The 19,614-nt window shown below is 41.1% G+C and overlaps 1 protein-coding gene across 2 annotated transcripts in view; it reads right to left on the reverse strand.

The window, feature by feature from the left end:
* The window catches only part of POLR3A (RNA polymerase III subunit A), a 50,554-nt gene that overhangs the window by 19,455 nt on the left and 11,485 nt on the right, over nt 1–19,614 (reverse strand). For both annotated transcript variants that reach the window (XM_019657042.1, XM_019657043.1), the window contains exons 7-17: nt 19,372–19,534; nt 19,054–19,190; nt 14,457–14,560; nt 13,656–13,797; nt 11,095–11,235; nt 7,111–7,180; nt 6,565–6,692; nt 6,242–6,380; nt 3,363–3,527; nt 2,096–2,268; nt 637–748 (exon numbers count right to left, since the gene is read on the reverse strand). In XM_019657042.1, the coding sequence (XP_019512587.1) occupies nt 637–748; nt 2,096–2,268; nt 3,363–3,527; nt 6,242–6,380; nt 6,565–6,692; nt 7,111–7,180; nt 11,095–11,235; nt 13,656–13,797; nt 14,457–14,560; nt 19,054–19,190; nt 19,372–19,534 (1,474 nt within the window). The remainder of the gene's footprint in view (nt 1–636; nt 749–2,095; nt 2,269–3,362; nt 3,528–6,241; nt 6,381–6,564; nt 6,693–7,110; nt 7,181–11,094; nt 11,236–13,655; nt 13,798–14,456; nt 14,561–19,053; nt 19,191–19,371; nt 19,535–19,614) is intronic.

The following is a 19,614-nucleotide window of genomic DNA, read 5'->3' on the forward strand; positions in this document are numbered from 1 at the left end:
TATTGGGGTGAAAGGCAAAGTTCAAGAAGTTGGACTTTATGTAAAAAATTTACAGAAATAGAAGCAGAATGGAGGTTTTGAATTTGAGCCCAGTATCATGAACACTTAAGCTTTAAGGTCTTGGGTGACTATGAAAATAAAGCACTTTGCCTCATCACTAAATACGTCATTTTAAAAATCCCTAGCTTTTTCTTTTTAAGTTGTTCTAAAGTGGCTCAAAGTACCCTCAAACTCAGAAATCCACACACTACCAAGTTCCTCTAGAAGAGTTAAAAGCCCCCAAAATGCAAATAATTCATTTTAATAATTCTATTTCTAAGTAAGTCAATCCTTGAACAACGTGGGGGTGAGGGACCACGGCTGCCTGTATAGTAAAAAATCCATGTATAACTTAAGTCAGCTCTCTGCATACATGGATTCCTAACCACGGATTGAAAATACAATTGATTTATTTTAAAAGACTGTAAGTGAACCCATGCAATTCAAACCTGTGTTGTTCGGGTTAACTGTATGTGATTTAAAAAGATATGCCCTTAAGGTCTGTTTGGAAATTATGATCTTACATTTTCTAGAACCAAACCATCTGGCCTGTGTGGAGAACGCAATGACGGCTGCGGCGGAGAGGAGCACACTCACCTTTGGAGCCACATAGAGCCATGGTGAGGGGGCTGTTGCTCTTGTCCAGCTCCCGGAGGCAGGCACTGCCGGCGTGATCGCGGATCACAGACAGCTCTTTGAGGATCAGAGCCTGGAGGGAGAAAGGGAAGTGTGTGGTGGGGTCACCCTCGCTGGCTCTGCTGACAAATGTTCCGTCTGACATCCCAGATTTGAAAACATTTACGCAAGATGTCAGATTTCCAAAAGGTAGAGGTTTCAGAGCCTTAGAAGACCAGGATGCCCTAGGTATACAGACCAACATCTTCTACAAGGTTCCAAAATCAGTGTGTAAGGTGAAAATGATTAGTGATGAACCCTGAAAAATCCTTTAAATGGCAATAAAGTAGAATGCACATGGCTTTGTGTAGAGGAAGACACATCTGCGTCTATATTGTTGTGTATAAACACTCATGCCTAAATAAATGTATAAAGTGCAAGACAACACTTGTACTATTTCTAAAACTTGTCTATTTTTTGTTGCCAAGCACACATTTGAATTCCCACAAGTCAAGTGTGTGATGAGGTGCCTCTACAGGAATATTTTAGTCCATGAGCTCATCCAGATTGTCATACCTCAGCTCACAACTTAGGATGCTAAATCACTTAGGAGTCATGTTTCCATTAAAAACGAGTGCTGTCAAGGCCTCAAGTAATTTCCTAGGTGAGAAACACCCATTTCTTTCCCCCTCTCTAAGACTTAAGTGAGATTAAGACTAAGCTAATGGTGAATACCTCACACAACTCTGCTTTAAAAATTTCACTTCATCAGAAAATTTCTTACTGCTTAAACAGCCTTTCTTCCATACTGAGTTTAAAGTTCTGAGCCCCAGACTAACAGGGAGGCAGAAGAGAGCCAAGCAAAACCCCAGTGCAGTCGCACTGCTGACCCAGGCTGCTTTAGAGAAAATGCAGGGCTCGCAGGGGCTGGTGGTGATTGAGCTTCTGACCTGTGCTGGTCCAGTTTTCAGCTAACCTAGTTTCAAATGTGCGGGAGGCAGAAGACTGGTACATGACTCCTAGACATGAAATGTCCCTCTTCTGTACCGAAGTCTCTTTCAAAGACCATCCATTCAAAGAGATGTGGTGGCAGCCTCTAGTCAGAAGATGGCAGAAATAGACAGGGTAGAAGCACTAAGTACCAGTTATAGAAGGGGCTCAGGCATGATGTGCAAACAGGAGCAGCCCCGTGTGGCCACAGGAACAGGTTGGGTTGTGTTTTCACCACCTAGAACGTGAATGCTGGAAGGGGTCTGGAACCTGATCCGAGGCCCTTCTCTCATGAAACAAACGAGAACACACACAAGCAGCACAGTGCCGACAAGAGGCTCAAGCCACGGCCTTTACTGCCCACACCCCTCTGCTACCTTCTTGTCATGGCTTGACAGCACAGCCCTATGAGCATGAAGTGGCTGACCCGATCCAGAGAGCCCCAACTCACCTCTAGGGTCTCCTCAGCAGTGCAGCCAGGCTGTTGCTGCAGCTTGCCTGTGTTCAGGGCTTCGATGTACTCATCACATTTTTTGTAGCCAGCATTCAGCAACTCATATTTGGCCTTCAGCAGTCTTTGACCAGGTGTGACATCACCAATCCCAATTGAGAATCCACGGTTAGCTGTAGAATAGTTAGCAGGTAGAGCAGGAAGACAGAGGCATGGATGTTAGTCAGCCTACTACATGAAAACACGTTTATACCTTCAGGGAATCTAATCTGTCACTATGCAATTAAATAAAAATTACTGTGGCAGTCCCTGGGGAAGTTATAAAAAACTACTAACATTCACTAATTCCTCGACCAAGTGGGGAGCAGAGTGATGTTAAAAGATAAAGTGTATCCAGAAACAAAGAAGTGGACAACAGAGAAAAGAAGATAAAATGAGAGAATCAACCCAGGAGCTCCAGTAGGCAATTAACAGAAATTCCAAAGGCGGCAAGAACAGAGAAAATAAAGGAGAGAAAATTAAAAAAAAAAAAAATACAAGAAAATTTCCAGAACTTAAGGACACATACTTGCAGATTAAGAGAGCTTACAGAGTGCTCAGCACAATGAATGATAACAGACCCATGCCAAAGATATACCAATGTGAACTTGCAGAACGCCAAAAACAGAGATGATTTTCAAAGCTTTCAGAATAAAATGACAATGGAAATACAAAAACTTAGGAATAAGAATGGAAACACATGTTAACAGAAACCCTGAAAGCTACAATAGAACACAGCAATACTTTCAAAATTCTAAAAAAATCATTTTCAGTCTAGAATTCTATACCTCCTCCAAAGAATCAATCAAGTGTAAGAGCAGACTAAAGATGTTTTCCGGCATGCAAAGAAACTCTTGACCCACGGCATGCTCAAAGCATGAGCAAACAAAGGAAACAGAACAGTGCAAGGATAGTAGGGAAATACTGAAGAACCTGGTAGGGATGAATCGAGGAAGGCCCAGAGGGCTACGCTGACTCATAGCTACCTAGGAAGCAGCCCACGGAGGGCCCTGTATGTAACAACCCTATCTGGTAGGCAACAGGGAGCTACTATAGATTTTGAGACAAGAACTGAAAAACAAATTCAAAACTGCAGCCAAGCATAAATGATTTAGCTTAGAATAAGTAACCTTTTCTCTGTGTATATGTGTGTGGGGGGATGGGGGTGGATAAAACAACAGCAGAAGGAACCCCAACAACTATAAAATGAGGATGCTGAGATGCTCACAGAGGTAGACAGGAGCCAGCCTGGCAAGCCGTGACATGGCATCGGCAGCTTCGTTCTGCCCCCAGTCGCGCAGCAAAATGTAAAAAATATTGTTCTTGGATCCTGATCCCAGCGTTCCTTTGTCCATGCTGCCACTCATCAACTCGCTGTTCTGGATAGTAACGTCTGAAAGGATAACAATGATTATGCATTTAAACAAATAATTAATTATTTATTACTTTGCCTCATTCCAAAATGAATTTTAGTTGAGAAAATTTATTCCGATATTGAAAGTTAAAGCAGAACAAATAGAAATTTTCCTTAAGATTTTTTTAAAGAAGGGATAAAGAGAAATCTAGAGAATTTTTAAAACGTATGAAAGGTCTAGTTAGTTACCTTACAGTCCTAACTCTGAAATGTGCTAGTGGACCCTCATTCTCTTCATCTGTGAACTATGGATGACAGTGTGAAGCCCCTGACACCTTTATGTTGTGGGATATTTTGGGCATCAGTGAAATCACGCACTGCAAACCGCTTTGTAAACAAAGTGTAAAGCACTATGTTATTCACCTAAGATATTGAAAACTAACAGTGGCACCATCATGAATAGCCTATACAACAACGGAATGAAATTTATCTCTAGAAAGAAACAAAACACAATCTAAAACAAGAAGTCAAGGGCTGGCTGAGTGGCTCAGTTGATTAAGAATGCGAGCTCTGAGCAACAGGGTCACCGGTTCAATTCCCACATGGGCCATTGAGCTGCGCCTGGGTTGAGCTGTCCTGTGCTGCTGACAGAAGGCCGGATAGCTCAGTGGTTAGAGCGTGTGCTCCTAACAACAAGGTTTCCAGTTCGACTCCTGCATGGGATGGTGGCTATCCCCACCCGCAACTAAGATTGAACACGGCACCTTGAGCTGAGTAGTGTGACTGAACCTGGAGCTGAGCTTGCTGCGCCCTCCACAACTAAGATTGAAGGACAACAACTTGGCTGTACCCTTTCCCCAATTCCCAATAAAATCTTTAAAAAAAACCCAAGAAGTCAAGATATCTAAAGGACCAGAGTGTATGTTTTCAGAGGAAAGGTTATAAAGCTGAGAAAAATTCGTGCTCTTCAAAACAATTTACTCTTCATTACAAGACAGTAGGGACCTTGACCTTCAGAGAGACTTGCAGTTCAGTTCTTCAGTACAGAACCCTGGAGATCTATTTCTCGACACAAGGCCTTGCTAGCAAAGCCCATTCTGAAAGTGCTACTTAAAGTAGCCTGTTGGGGATCTGCTTGTTAACAGTTTGAGATGAACTAAGGTGCTCAGGCCAGAAAGTAAATGCTGGCTGAATGGCACTGGTCTGTGGACCATACCCTGGGTTGGATCAGTCTAGATCAGGGGTCAGCAAACTATTGAGATGGAAGAGCCACCAGGGGTCCGCAAACTGCGGCTCGCGAACCACATGCGGCTCTTTGGGTACGTACATGTGGCTCTGAAGTAAAATTGAAAATAAAAATAAAACTATCATAGTTTCACTTATAAAATTTTTAAGGGTTGGCTGAGTGGTTCAGTTGGTTAAGAGTTGGCTTAAGAGTGTGAGCTCTGAGCAACAGGGCCGCCAGTTCGATTCCCACATGCAGTGACACTACATCCAAGCTGAGCTGTTGCTGAGTTGCCAACAGGTGGCGGGACGGCTCAGCTGGTGTAACAACAAGATTGCCTGTTCGTGGGCCAGCCGAGTGGCTCAGTTGATTAAGAGCTCACTCAAGAGTGTGAGCTCTGAGCAACAGGGTTGCCAGTTCAATTCCCGGCCCAAGCTGAGCTGCCAACAGGTGGCAGGATGGTTCAGCTAAAAAAAAAAAAAGATTGCCTGTTCGATGGTGGGCTACTCCATCCCACAACTAAGACTGAACTCGGCACCTTGAGCTGAGCTGCCACCCAGATGACTCAGTGGATAGAGAGTGTGCTCTTAACAACAAGGCTGCCGGGTTCCACTCCCGCATGGGATGGTGGCTACGCCCACCACAACTAAGACTGAACACAGCACCTTGAGCTTAGAGGCCACGAGCTGCTGACAGGAAGCCAGATGGCAGCTGGCGCCCTTCACAATGAAGACTGAAGAATAACTTGGCTGTTCCCCTCCTCCAACCCCCCCCCCAATCTTTAAATAAAAAAGAAAAATAAGACACTAAAATTCAACCTGAAAAAAAAATGTTTTTTTAAAGGATATTATTCACATAATGGTGATTATGTAAAAATATATTCATGGCTCTCAAACAATTTTTAAATTGTTGTGAGGGACAGGATTGGCTCTTCCAGGGGTCAGCAAACTTTTGAGATGGAACGTACCCCAAGAGCTGCATGTGGCTCATGAGCTGCAGTTTGCCGACCCCTGGTCTAGATGTCTCAGGTGGCTTGCATTTAAATACTCTCTGTTACACTTGATCTTCATGTGATCATAAAGTCCACTGACCAGGCGAGGCAGGTAAAAAAATTAGACTTTTTAGTTATACTTTTTAGTCATACTTTTAGTCAAAGAACACGTTTTTGGACATAACATAAATTATATGTCTTAATGAGACTTGTTGATGGAAACCTACCCCCCCAAAAAAAACAAAAGAAAGCAGAATAAAAGCAATTGCATTAAATGAAACAAACTAGTCACTTAGGACAAAACACATTTGGAGTAGAATATTCTAATAAATGGATCACATGTCTACAGAATCTCTACCCTTTTAGAGAACCGGAGAATCACATCTGAGAGGAGAAACATCAGCCACGTTTCCCTGAAGAAGGAACTTCCTGCCTAAGACTAAGGCCTCTGGAAAACATCGAATTTGCTTGCTAGGTGAAGGTACGTTACCCTTCACTTGTTTCTGCCGCCTCCCCCACCCAGACGCGCTAACTCACAGGAATCGTTGACGCAGAGGTCTTCTCCTTTGCCACAGTACTGCTTGCCCTTGGTCCGGAGGTTAGCCCTCACTGGATTGTCAGCACTAGGTCTGATGATGACACTGAAGATCTGTTTTCCTGTCCACAGGGTGACAGGCTGGAGGAAAAGAAGACAGAGCATCAGCTGGCCGAGCCTGGTCTCAGCCTCATTTCATGCAAATATGGCAGGACTGTAAAGCACTCACACGCACACCCAGCACCAGCACAGGTGCATGCACACACACACACAGCTACGCACGTACACACACCTGTGCACGTGCACACACAGTTCCTATACAAACCTTTAATATTGTAGGAGGTGGGAGGCGAATTTTAATTTTCTCATCCTTGCCAACCAATATTGAAGCAACGATTTGGCAAGCCTTGGCTCGGTCAAAGAAAGTGTCCTTAAGCGTGAGAAGATAAGCACCTGACAATGTTAAGAAACAACACAGACACAAGGAATGAAACTGAGGAAATCACATTTCAATTTAAAATAAATTTATACTACTACTAAAAAAGTGACTTAAAACATACAGCTGCGTATTGGCTCTCTCCTCCAACAAGAATCTAACTCCACAACTAAGGGGACTTTGGTTTACTCACTGCTTTATCTCCAGTGCTTACAAAAATGTCTGGTTTATGATAGAAACTCAGTAAATGCTTATTGATTCAATGAATAATCAACCAATATTGAATAGCTCAAGTAGGTTCACAGTTAAACTTAGTAAACAAACAATAGAATTAAACACAGCCAATTCAATAGCTTTTCAAGTCCTCACATGAAAACACTGTGAATGAGAATCACTGTGCTCCAGTCTCCTTTCAAGTGACTTTCACAAGCCTACCTGTTAGGAAATCCTGAATAGCAGCAATCAGTGGTTCTCCATTCCTTGGGGTGACAAGGTTGGCTTTAGTCTGAAGGAAAAATAAACATGGTAAGTTAGCCATTTTTAGAAGCATGATGTAGACCAAAGATCTGCATGGCAAAGACTTTGAACTCTTACGAATAAATAGAGAGCAGCAGAGAGATGAGGCTGAGAAATGGAAACCAGGGGTCTTAATCCCAGCTGTCACTAACTTGCAGTTCCCTCATCTGTCAAAGGGAAAGAAAATAATACTAGCAAGACTGACCTTAGAGGTTCTTATCAACACTAAAATAAAATACTGAGGGAAGCTATTTTGGATTCCTGTAAAGAACTCCACCATGCAAGACTTTATTGTTATTAATAAATATAGTTCTCCAAAGAAAATTCACTTCTATGACTGAGAAGTACTATTATCTTTGAAGTGAATCATTTCCACACTTCTCCACAATGATGGCGGAACTGTTAAATTTCTCTTAAGGCATTAAGTTCTAACAACAAGCAATTCAACAGCAGGATTTAACTAAAATTTAATGAATGCCACATTGGGAAAAAGGACGCTAGTTGTTCATTGCATGGGTCAATTTATTTTATTTTTTTAAAGATTTTTATTGGGGAGTTGGGGGAGGGTTCAGCGTTGGGGAATTGGGGAAGGGGAACAGACAAGTTGCTGTCCTTCTGTTCTTCAGTCTAGTTGTGGAGGACATTGCTTCACTGGCCCAAGTTGGTATTGTGATCATTGGGCTCTTCCTGGCTGAGGCAGATTGGTCACCGGCCACTGGACAGCTGCTCATGGTAGCTTACGGCAGCTCACTGCAGCCTACGCCGTCGCCAGCGACTCACAGCAGCCCAGCTCCAGGTCGAGCTGTTGTTCACCATCTTAGCTGTAGAGGGCGCAGCGTCACTGGCCTATAGTGGGATCCGAACCAGCAGCCCTGCTGCTCAGAGCTCGCGCTCCCAAGCCAACTCTTAACCAACGAGCCAGTCGTCCTGCCCTGCATGGGTCAATTTAATAAAGGCTCTGTGCAGCAGACTGCTTCTGCTCAAATCTCGATGTGGAGGTGCTCCTGTGCATTTGTGGGTTTCCTGGGCCTCCTTGCCCAGAGTGAAAGGCCCTTCACGGCAGAGACTTGGTCCTGCCTTCTTCTGAACCACGACCCACAGCAGCGAGCCTCCAACTGGGTAGCGAGACCTATCTGCTCACACCTGGTTTAGAGAATCTCTCTGGGGTAGGATAATGAGTGGTGTGGGAGTGAAGCAGACTGCGTGAACCTGAGATCTGCGTGTTTCGGAAAAGTCTCCTGGACAATTTGGGTCACAGTCAAGCTACAGCATAACCTGCTCCACTGAGACAGGCCTGCTGAGTCAGTACAGGAGGTAAGTTTCTTGCAAGAAATTGAGGGGATTTGTCCAGATAGTGCCTATGGATTCTGCCATCCCAACATCCTTGGAGCCTGTTTTTATTGTTGTCAGAACAAAATGGATCCTTAATAAGAAAATTGGTGGCAAAATCTAACTGGCTGGCTGCAGGCTGATAGCTGTTGTCATTAGCAACCTTCTAAACACTGCTTTTTAATTATGAAAATATTACATATTCATTATAGAAAAAAATATCTAAAAATATAGACAGCTAAACCCCCCCCCAAGAAAAAACCTCAAAAGCCCCAATGCATGGAACTGTCAAGCAAAAAGACCTACTGTTTAAGAGTTGGGTATACAACCCTCCAACTTTTTGCCGTAAACATTTTTATAAACATACAAGCATCTAATTACCAAACAAAATAGGATTGTATCATACAACCTGCTTTTTTAATAAAAAATAAATCATAATTAGCTTTCATGCCAAAAAGTATACAGCTATGATATCATTTTATGGGGCACTTTGTTGTATAGATGTGCCATAATTTAATTTAACCAATTTCTTATTGGTGGATATTGCCTGTGCTTTTACTATTACAAGTAATTCTGCACCTCTGATTACTTCCTCTGGAGAGTTTATTAGAAATGAGAGTGCAAGTCATGAAGGATGGCTGTACTGATCTATTCACACTTCGACTATAGGGGTGCACAACAAGAACTCATTCGTGACTGTCCATCCTCCATCAACCACCCACCGGTCAACCATCTTCTCCTCTCTCACTGCCCACCAATGCCCAACACAGCACTCATAGTGGCTGCTACGGATGCTGAGGCTTAGGAGAAAACAGGCTAGGTTCTTGTTACCCCAGGGTCTTTGCACCTGCTACTCCTCTGCCTGGACTGTTCTCTAGTGGACAGTCCCACTGCACATTCTCCCACTTCTTTCAGAACTCAGCTCACATGTTACCTTGCTAGCAGCCCTCCCGACTATCCTCATGTAAAATAGGACCCCTTTCATTCTCCTTCTTCCTTACCCTGCTTGATTCTTCTCTTCCTAGCACATATCGCCACCTGATATATTTTATATTTGTTTATTCTCCACCTCTCCCCACTTAAATAGGGACCAAAGCAAGAATTTGACTTTCTTATTTACTGCTGTGTTCCTAGAACAGTGCTTGGCACACAGCAGTGCTCAATAAGCATCAACTAAATCATTTTCAAACGCCAAGGAGTCTAAAGAAATAATTCAAAAGAAGATTCTAAACACACCAAGATGGCCCTTGAGGGAATAGTTCTCCAAGCAAAATAAAAATGCCTTAAATTTTCAAAAACATAGGTTAGATGAATCCTGGTATGCTAACTTGGGGAATTACTGTAAAGCCATTTTAATCAATAATTATGAAGGCTCTACAACAAATGGGATATTGTTAATATGTTAAGCAGAAAAAACAAAAACAAAGGCTATTAAAAACCATGACAACAACCATCTAAATTCATGGATGAAGAACAAACAGATTAAAGAAGTGGTAATAAAGAAAAAAGAAAAACTGCGATGTGTGGAAACTTTACCTTATTCAAATAACTTCCATTATTATGCTAGAATGTTTCAATAAGAATCAACGTTTCTAAAAAATTGAAGATTTCAGTCTATTTTAGAACACGAGCTGCTTAGAATTATTAAATTCACCAAAAGATAATTTAAACATGTATATAAAATACATGATAAATACTTCACTTATCAGAAAAGATATGCCAACTTCTGCCATGAAGGACCCAGGCAAGGGCCATGACTATGGCCCCTCCATCCCATCCCCACCAAATCCTCATGGACTTTAATAGATTTGCTTGCACCTGTAGAATCAATACTAACCCCCTAAACCAAAACGGATTAGAAGTGTCATATCAGAAATGGTAAAGTGTTTTTGGAAGTAGGAACACTTACAACCAAAAGACACATCACTTCATAACCAGAAAACCCGACAAGACCTAAGTTCTAAAGCCTCACAAGTTTGGGGCCAGTACGCTTAGGAGGGAAGAGCCCTAAACAGCAGGTGCCACGCTGGGCTATGGCTCGGTCAGGAGGGAACAGTGCATCTGGTACAACCATCAGAGCCAAGCTGTAAGCTGCTCAAGAAAGGCATTTGCCTCGCTCATCACTGACCTTCTCTAGCATCTAATGGGAACTTAACCATTTGTAAAATAAAATGATGGTAAGAGTCATTACAAAAACGACTGTTTTCATGTGCCCTTTAGAAGACAAAGCAGCATGTAATACATTTTGGGAGGGTTTCCACTCAGAATGTTTAATAAAATGTACTGGTACTTAAAGAAGCTTTAGCTGCTGGAAAATCTACTTATTCAGAACAATTTTTCCCACGATACCCAACAGTCAAGGAATTGCTCACTCTTGTCTTTTTATAACTGGTGCTCGTGTATACATTTTTTCCTCAGGAACCCACATTATAGGTCAAGAAATACCCACGCTCCCCAATAAGCACCTATTATGGACACTGACTCACTGATATACTACAGGGTGTTTTCCAACAGGGCCTGCTCCCTATCCCCCTCCTCAAGGAGCTGTAAGCTGGGCCGCACCACCCTACTTACCCCCATCAGAACAAGGGCTTCTGCTTTGGCTTCTTCTGTTTGAGGAAGATGAAGGTTCATTTCATCACCATCAAAATCTGCATTGTAGGGTGTGCACACACACTCGTTAAATCTGAAGGTCCGGTGGGGTTTGACCCTGGCCTGGGGGACACAAAACAAAACAGAAAGAGGACGTAAGTCATTCGTCCAAAAGCTTCTTAGTTTTGGAACATTAAAAAATGGCTTTCTGAAAAACTAGAAACTTTAGATTAAGGAAATACATTTTTAGTGTGTTCTGTCAAGTGATATATGTCACTTGTAGACTTATTCAATAGCTTTATTAGCTCAAACCAATACTTGCTTTGATAGTATGAGGCAAACACAAACATAGGAGCCATGTGAAGGGACTCCCACTGCCCAAGGATATCATAGTTGGATATAAAAAAAGATCAATGGCAGAAACTGATTAAAACACACTGCCTACATAAAAACCCACTGAGTTTATAATGACATGAAAAAAAGGAAAAGCCCAAAGAAATAAACAAATAAAAAAAACCAAAAACAACCCAGTTGGAAGTAATTGAGCACCTACTTCTTACTTCCCAAGTTGACAATAAAGGAAAAACAGGCACTTAGGCTGCCTTTCCTTTATGAACTGTAATTCTAGGTAAGCAAATAGCCCTAGTTTTTCAGTACAAGAATGCTATGTATTAAATGTGGAAGGAATGAAAAATTCAGAGAACCACCATTTTGCAGCCCCAATGAAAGAATATAGGAAAGGATCACAAATGGATGAAACCGTTAGAAGAAAGGTTGATGAAGGACCTCTCAAGGAAGGTATCAGATGAACCCCTATCCTTTTTAGCACAACTAAGAGTGGGGCATCTAGACAAGGCGCCGCATAAAACAAGGCATGAGAAAGGAAGTAGCCAGCCCCAACCAGAGTTCTTCTTGCCAAAAAGTTGACCCTGAATCTGGTCATGCCTTTCAAGCTAACTTGCAGTTTACAGGAACAGGAAGAATGAAGGAACACTTAACATCATACGTGCAAGGACAAACTGAGAACATGTGACATTCTTCAGGATAAATAACCTGGTTTTTTTCAACAAGGACATTGAAATTAAAAAAGGAGGGAGGATTGTTCTACATCAATAGAAACCTAAGACATATCAACTAAATGTAATGTGTAGACTTCGCATCGTGATTCGAACAAACAAGCTGCAAAGGGTTTTGAGACACTTGGGGAAATGTGAGTCTGGACTGGGCACTACACAATACCAAAGAACGAGTTGTGTCATGGACTGTGGCCAGGCTTGTGTTACAGAAGTCAACTGAATTCACATTGAAAAAAAGACATGGCATCTGGGTTCACCAAAGAAGAAGGGGAGAGATAAAACAAGGGAGGCAATTTTGTAGGGTGTCAGATGGGCACATGACTTCTTAGGGAGATCACTTTAAGGACAGTGTAGATGTTTGACCACTGCACTGTACACCTGAAGTGGAATAATATTGTATGTCAACTATAATTTAATATATATATAGTCACGGGACGTGGAGTACAGCATAGAGAATAGTCAATGGAATTGTAATAGATAGATATATGTCCGAGAGGCAGTAGATTGAGGGAGGGGGCTATCACTTTCTAAGAGGTGAAATGTCTTACTATTACATTGTTTTGTACAACTGAAACTAAAAAAAAAAAAAAAAGTGAGGCAAAATCTAGAAAATTACTGAATAATGAGGATGGGAATATATGAGCTCATCATAGTATTCTTTCTAGTCTTGTATACATTTGAATTTTTTCAAACAACAACATTTCTATTTTAAAAAATGCTCCAAAGCTAAGCGGACGTTCCCAGAAAAAGCTTTTGTTCACCCGAGACTCCATAATCATAAACTGCTCTTTTGGTTTTCCACCATAAGGTAAAAAGACTGATGGAATGTGTTCATAAACTACTGAAAACTGACGCTAGAAAAACACGACTTTAAGAGCCTGTTTAAACACTGTTTGCAAATGCTCATGGATTTAATGGCTTTGCAGATAGGAGAATTTATGAATATTTAACAAGTTAAAGTTGCATCTCATTCTCATTTTAAATCTCCAGAAAAAAGGAACTGCTGCTGTTGCAAAACTGAATCACCAAAAAAATATGGTTTAGGGTCTTAGTTGGAGGACTACTGCAAAGAAAAATATTTTAAGCATTTTAGTTCCTTAGTTAATATGCTACGTTAAATCAAAAGTCAATTTTCTGCCACATCTCTTTTACATAAGTTTGTGCACACATATATATGTATATATTTTTGTTTGCAAGTGAATCATGCTAGTCACTTTCACACTAATTTTCAATTAGTTCCTGTTTTACTGTTGCATGTTACTACTACATTATAAATATTAAAAACATTGAAGGGAAGCTTGAAATTTAAGTTTTACTCAAACAGTAAAGTGAGAGAAGAGGAAAATCAAGTTATGAAAACCTGAGATGACTGGCAATTTTAATTTTAGGAGTCTGGAATTTAGTCAGCATTGCACAGACAGCAAGTTTCCACCCGACAGAAAATAAAACCAGACAGCTCATACTCACCAGATGTGCCATAATGCTCAACTTGTGCAGCGAGGGCTGCCGATTGAAGAGCACCACGTCCCCATCAATGAGGTGTCTCTCCACGATGTCCCCATACTTGAGCTCGTGCGCCATCTTTTCCCTATTTCCGTATTTCAAAAACCTTAACATACAACAATAAACATGATGTGTGAGACAACAATAAACATGACGTGTGAGAACAAAGTTCCCTCACCAAGTTTCTCCCTCTTCATCTCTAAAATGATATTTCATTGAATCAATTAAACTATGATAAATTGATGGTAAGGTATAGCTCAATTTTAGAAATATTAAAATATGAAAAAAAGTATGTCTTATAATCACAGAAATAGAGTAATAAATCAGCGTCTCCCACAGAGATGCTTATCGATATGCTTTTATCTCATGGAGATAAAAAGGCACTGGCAGTCAGTCCATTTTGCTGTGAAAAGCCAAAGTTGGCAAAATGAGTGCCTGTCTGCGGGGTTATGAGTACACTGAAGTAACTCGAGAGCCCAGGTGACACAGAAAATGATCCACTTTCATATCCCCATATGTTTGGTTCACCTAGATCCAATAACGCTAAATGCTAGGGAACAAATTAATACTTCATGTGTAGTCAATTGTCAAACAGAGCAAATGATGCTACCGAGGCTTGCTGGAATTTAAACAGTTATTTTCCACATGCTAAAAAGTCCCCAAAATTGTACTTTGGACTGCATTCTGTGGCTAAGTATGGCAACAGTGAACTTGGTCATGAGAAGATGGTTGCATTCAGCTATCAATAGATTGGGAAAGCATTACCTTTTCATCTGCGTGTGTCTCTGCTGAATGAAATTGGCTCCTGGGTGAACTTCAGGACCATTTTGAACCAGTTTCCTCAAAAAATTAATGTTTGCTTTGTTTACCTGCAAGACCACAATAAAAAGCAAAATGAGATACTGTTGGGTTTCTGCAAGCTCATACACTATACGGAATTGTGTGTCAACCTTTACTTTCTTGTGTGAGTCTAGAAGAAAGAGGGGCAGAGCCCCGAGCATCGTGCTGCCTAGGGTCCCGAGTGTAATGACAATGGACTGAGCACAGGAGCCTAGGATCCAGTCTGAACATGCTCTCTCACTTGCTGGATTACGTGGCCAAGGCCTTTATTGGTCTTTGGTATCCCCATCAGTAAAGTAAGTGGGCTGGACTGATCTGTAGGGACCTTCCAGCACATACTGTGATCCTAAGAACAGGTGGCGAGGGCGGCCGGTTAGCTCAGTTGGTTAGAGCACAATGCTGACAACACCAAGGTTGCCAGTTAGATCCCCACATGGGCCACTGAGATGCACCTTCCACAACTAGATTGAAACAACTACTTGACTTGGAGCTGATAGGTCCTGGAAAAACACTGTTCCCCCTTCCCCCACCCCCCCCAAAAAAAGAACACGTGGCAACTTCAGCTACACTGATTTACCATGGGCTTCTATTCTAAGGTTTAAAAGCTGTGACACCAGCACCATAGGCCCTGGTCCCCATCACTGAGTCCTGCAACCTTTTGGACAATAGTGTCATGGAGCACCATCTCAGAGGAGAAAACTCTGGATCATTAGTAACTCAGCTGAAGACACTTTACACAAGCTTCAGCAACATCTATCATCTAGACCTATTACGAATCTCAAGGGTCAAGCCAATCAACATCCTTCTGTTAACAGGCCTGCACATCTCAGGAAAAAAAAGTACTGTATTGGGTTGTCAGAAGTTATGATGTATTTTTTTTTTTTTGGTGAAGATTTTTATTGGGGAATTGGGGGAGGGGAACAGATAAGTTGCTGTCCTTTTGTTCTTCAATCGAGTTGTGGAGGACGTCGCTTCACTGGCCCATGTTGGTATTATCATTGCGCTCTTCCCGGGTGAGTCAGTCACTCGCCGGCCATTGGATGGCGGCTCATGAAAGCTCAATGACATATTTCTTCTATGGTTCTCATTACAAAAATGCGTCATGACTTTTCCGACAACCCAATAAATGCCATTTTACACTTATCATCAGTGTGAACTGAGTGTAAAGTGCTGTAGCCTTGCTGGTTACACATCAACAGCCTTAAAATATTCAAAGTATTTGACTCAGTGATTCTAAGGTTTTAAAAATAAAAATCCAGGGCCAGCCGAGTGGCTTAGTTGGTTAAGAGCTCGCTCAAGAGTTTGAGCTCTGAGCAACAGCAGTTCGATTGCTGGCCCGAGCTGAGCAGCCGCTGAGCTGCCAATAGATGGCAGGATGGCTCAGCTTAAAAAAATAATAAAATAGCCCACTGTCACATAGTTGTCAAGTGTCTGGGCACTACTAGAATTAGCTCCCCTCCTACCCAGTTCATTTTGTAATGGGTAGACCAGGCACAAACTTACACACTTCACTGCCATGTTCTTCGAGACATTTCCATTCAACAAAATTTATCTTTCAACCATATGGCACACCCTTTCTCCAAGAACAAGATTATAAAGTGACTTACAATTGCTGGAATGTCTATCCATTTAATTATATTTTAATCAAGACCACTCATTTAGCTTTAATTTGGTGAGGCTGATGGCAGCAGAGGCCAGCCTCGCTAGAACTTCTTAAAAATATAGTCTCTTTTCCTATAAAAAATAAGTTAAATAACCTCATTTAACTTATTAAATTGATGTTAAGGGACTAAAAATCAACGATAACTTATTTAGTTATATTTATTTTAATGGTGACTTTGTAAGTTAGACATAATTTGATAGAAATTTAAAAATGACTGAAATTATGTAATTTTACAGAAAATGAATATCTAAACTTCAGTAAACAGAACAATTTGCATTAGTGATTGAGGACACACAACAACATAACCTAAAATGAATTTTTATAAATATGGCAAGCAAAAATAAAGAAATAACCCCCTGTACATTCATGGAAATTTGGAAGCTATGCTTAGTCTTGCCAGATAAGTTATTTATATTTCTAACTGTAAATAATGGAAGTTTCAATGACAGTTTCTAGTCAAGACAACTTCTGATACAGTGGAAATGATATAATCAAGGCTAGTTTTACTTCTTGATAATGATCAAAACATCTCAAGAAGTGTATTTTGGAGGACTCTGGCTTTTCTAGAGATTTTTATTAAAAAGCTGTGCTCTTATAATGCTCCTTAACTCTTAATTTTTTTTCCTTTATCATAGGTATCATGATATCAAAATCCTATTGATTTTTTTTTGGATTTCTATATCAATTTAAAGCCTTTTATTGGATAATTTTCCTTCATCTTATTAGAAAAATTTTCGTCTCCTAGAAAGCAATGATGCCTCTTTCACAGTCAAGTATTTATTATAACAGGTTTTACTTTTTTAACCTTTTTAAAAACCTTTCTTTTAAAACAGTTCCTTAGGTTAATTAATGAATGTGTTTTACTTTTAAAATGTTCTCCCCTCATTCCCTCAAAATGGTTCCACGATCCATCCCACTCTAACTCACTGGTATATTTTTTCCCACTTTCTTATTTTCCCCTTCTCTAACCTCCTCCTGTTTTTGTTCTTCTGGGGCTTTCCATTAACATTGTTTAATACACTTTAATGTGCACTAAAGAAGAGATCCAAGATGAACAAAGGGGCGATGGAAACAGGAGAGCGGGAAGGAGAAGAGGAACAGTGGGCACTGCGATGAGCTGTAAACTAATTTCTGCAGCTGGCTCTCATTTCCAAGGCTGAACCAAATTCTACAGTATTTACTAAAGTGACCAGAGAAATCAGAGAAAAGCAGGGGTCTTAGTAATATGATGACTATAGTCCATGAATCATGGATTATCGCATTAATCTTTACCTTTTAATGTTATAACTATGGGCTATTATAAGCATAGCACACCTAGTCGCTGAAGGTCTTGATTGTGTTGATCTGTACTTTTAGGGTTATGACTGACACAGGATTTTAAAACCCTCATTTACACTTTTTTTTTAGCAGAAAGCTAATAAGTGCTTTATATTTTTTCCAATTTAAAAATCTAAATGCTGGTACAGTATATACAAAAAAGCACAAAATGTTTGAAATATAATAACATTTTAGACACTAATCAAGTGAGAAAAAACATAAATATGTTTTCTTTTCATCACTGTTTTGTGATATCTCAGCACATAAAAATTAACTAAATGCCACCTTTTGTTTTATTAGCAATAATGACATTTTTAATTAGATTCTCTACCTCAATTTGTGCTTAGGTATGACAGTTCACATTATCTCGCTAGCTCCTTCCACAGAGAGGGCAGAAAAATCCCTCAAATACCTTGGATACTCTGTATCTCTCTTTAGGGCTTTATTTAACAGACACCCTATGTTTGCCAGTCAATAAACCACCTCCTTGAACAGCAATGACTTAATATGAAAACTGAATTCTGTATTTCTCTTCATTCCAAAATGATTTCTGTTAGTGTTGCTGCTTTCTCTGTAGTTTGCTTTGTCACACTGTCTGGGTGGAGGTGGTGGGGATGAGGGTGGCAGGGGCATGACAAAGTTAAAAAAAAAAAAAGTCCAGGGCCGGGTGAGTGACTCAGTTGTTTAAGAGTTGGCTTAAAAGCACAAGCTCTAAGCAACAGGACTGTCGGTTCGATTCCCATATGGGCCAGTGATGCTGCGCCCGAGCTGAGCTGTTGCTGAGCTGCCAACAGGTGGCAGGATGGCTCAGCTGGTGTAACAACAAGATTGCCTTTCAGTGGTGGGCTACGCCCACCTGCAACTAAGACTGAACTCAGCACCTTGAGCTGAGCTGCCGCCCAGATGGCTCAGTGGATAGAGCGTGCGCTCTTAACAAGGCTGCTGGTTTGACTCCCACACGGGATGGTGGCTACGCCCACCCACAACTAAGATTGAACACAGCACCTTGAGCTTAGAGGCCACGAGCTGCCGACGGGAAGCCAGATGGCGACTGGCGCCCTCCACCATGAAGACTGAAGAACAACAACTTGGCTGGTTCCCTTACCCAATTCCCCAACACTGTTCCTCTCCCCCAGTTCCCCAATAAAATCTTTAATAAAATAAAAATAAAAACAATAAAAGTCCATCCCAACAAAATTAACTGTGTGTGGTGTTTATCATTTATTTACTTTAAAACGTAAGGTATGAACCAACACAGAGAGATGTCAAAGATATTACTTGGAAAAAAACGTTGCAGAACAGTATATTTAATGTATCTATAAACATATACACATAAAGCCAGACAAAGCTGTAGCTGAGTATGTTAAGGATGTTATATATGGTGATATATGTATGAAACAAACTGGAAAGGCATGCATACTCACACACACCAAACTGTGGGTTGGGTTTACTGGTGATTTTCCATTGTCTGTTGTTTGGAATCTCAAAATATGTAAAAGACTGGATTCAAAACAAAGACTCGAGCAGCTGAATGGTACTTACCTTCTCAGGAAATGTTAGAATTTTGGCCACATGAACCGGCACAGCTACCTCATCGATACGGAGGTTGGGGTCAGGTGAGATGACGGTTCTGCCAGAAAAATCCACCCTCTTTCCTGAGAGATTGCCTCTAAATCGACCTACATAAATAAAAATATGTTGTAAGTCTCCAGGGCACAAGGTGTGCTGTTTGGGACTAATATGAGCAGAAAGACAAAGGAAACACGTGTGATCTCCAACTAGATAAGCTTTACATTAACAACAACAAAAATAAAAACAAAGGCAGGAGACTGTCTCTTGCACATCTTGTTGGCAGCATACCCTGTTTTCCCTTCAGGCGCTGGACGAAACCCCTGGTCCATTTCTTGGGCGCCATGTTGAGGGGGATGCCGGAGAGCTCGCTGTTGATGTACAGGGCACACTGCAGCTGCAGGAAGTCCCAGTCTTCCATGATCATCTGGGTCTTAGCTCCTGATATCCGGTGCTAAAAGTGAGCAGACAGCGAACCGAAACAAGCCTGGTCAATTTGACTTTCTTGATCACAAGTGTTTCCATTGATATATA

Source organism: Hipposideros armiger, unplaced genomic scaffold (genome assembly GCF_001890085.2).
Source record: "Hipposideros armiger isolate ML-2016 unplaced genomic scaffold, ASM189008v1 scaffold_272, whole genome shotgun sequence".
Taxonomy (NCBI): domain Eukaryota; kingdom Metazoa; phylum Chordata; class Mammalia; order Chiroptera; family Hipposideridae; genus Hipposideros; species Hipposideros armiger.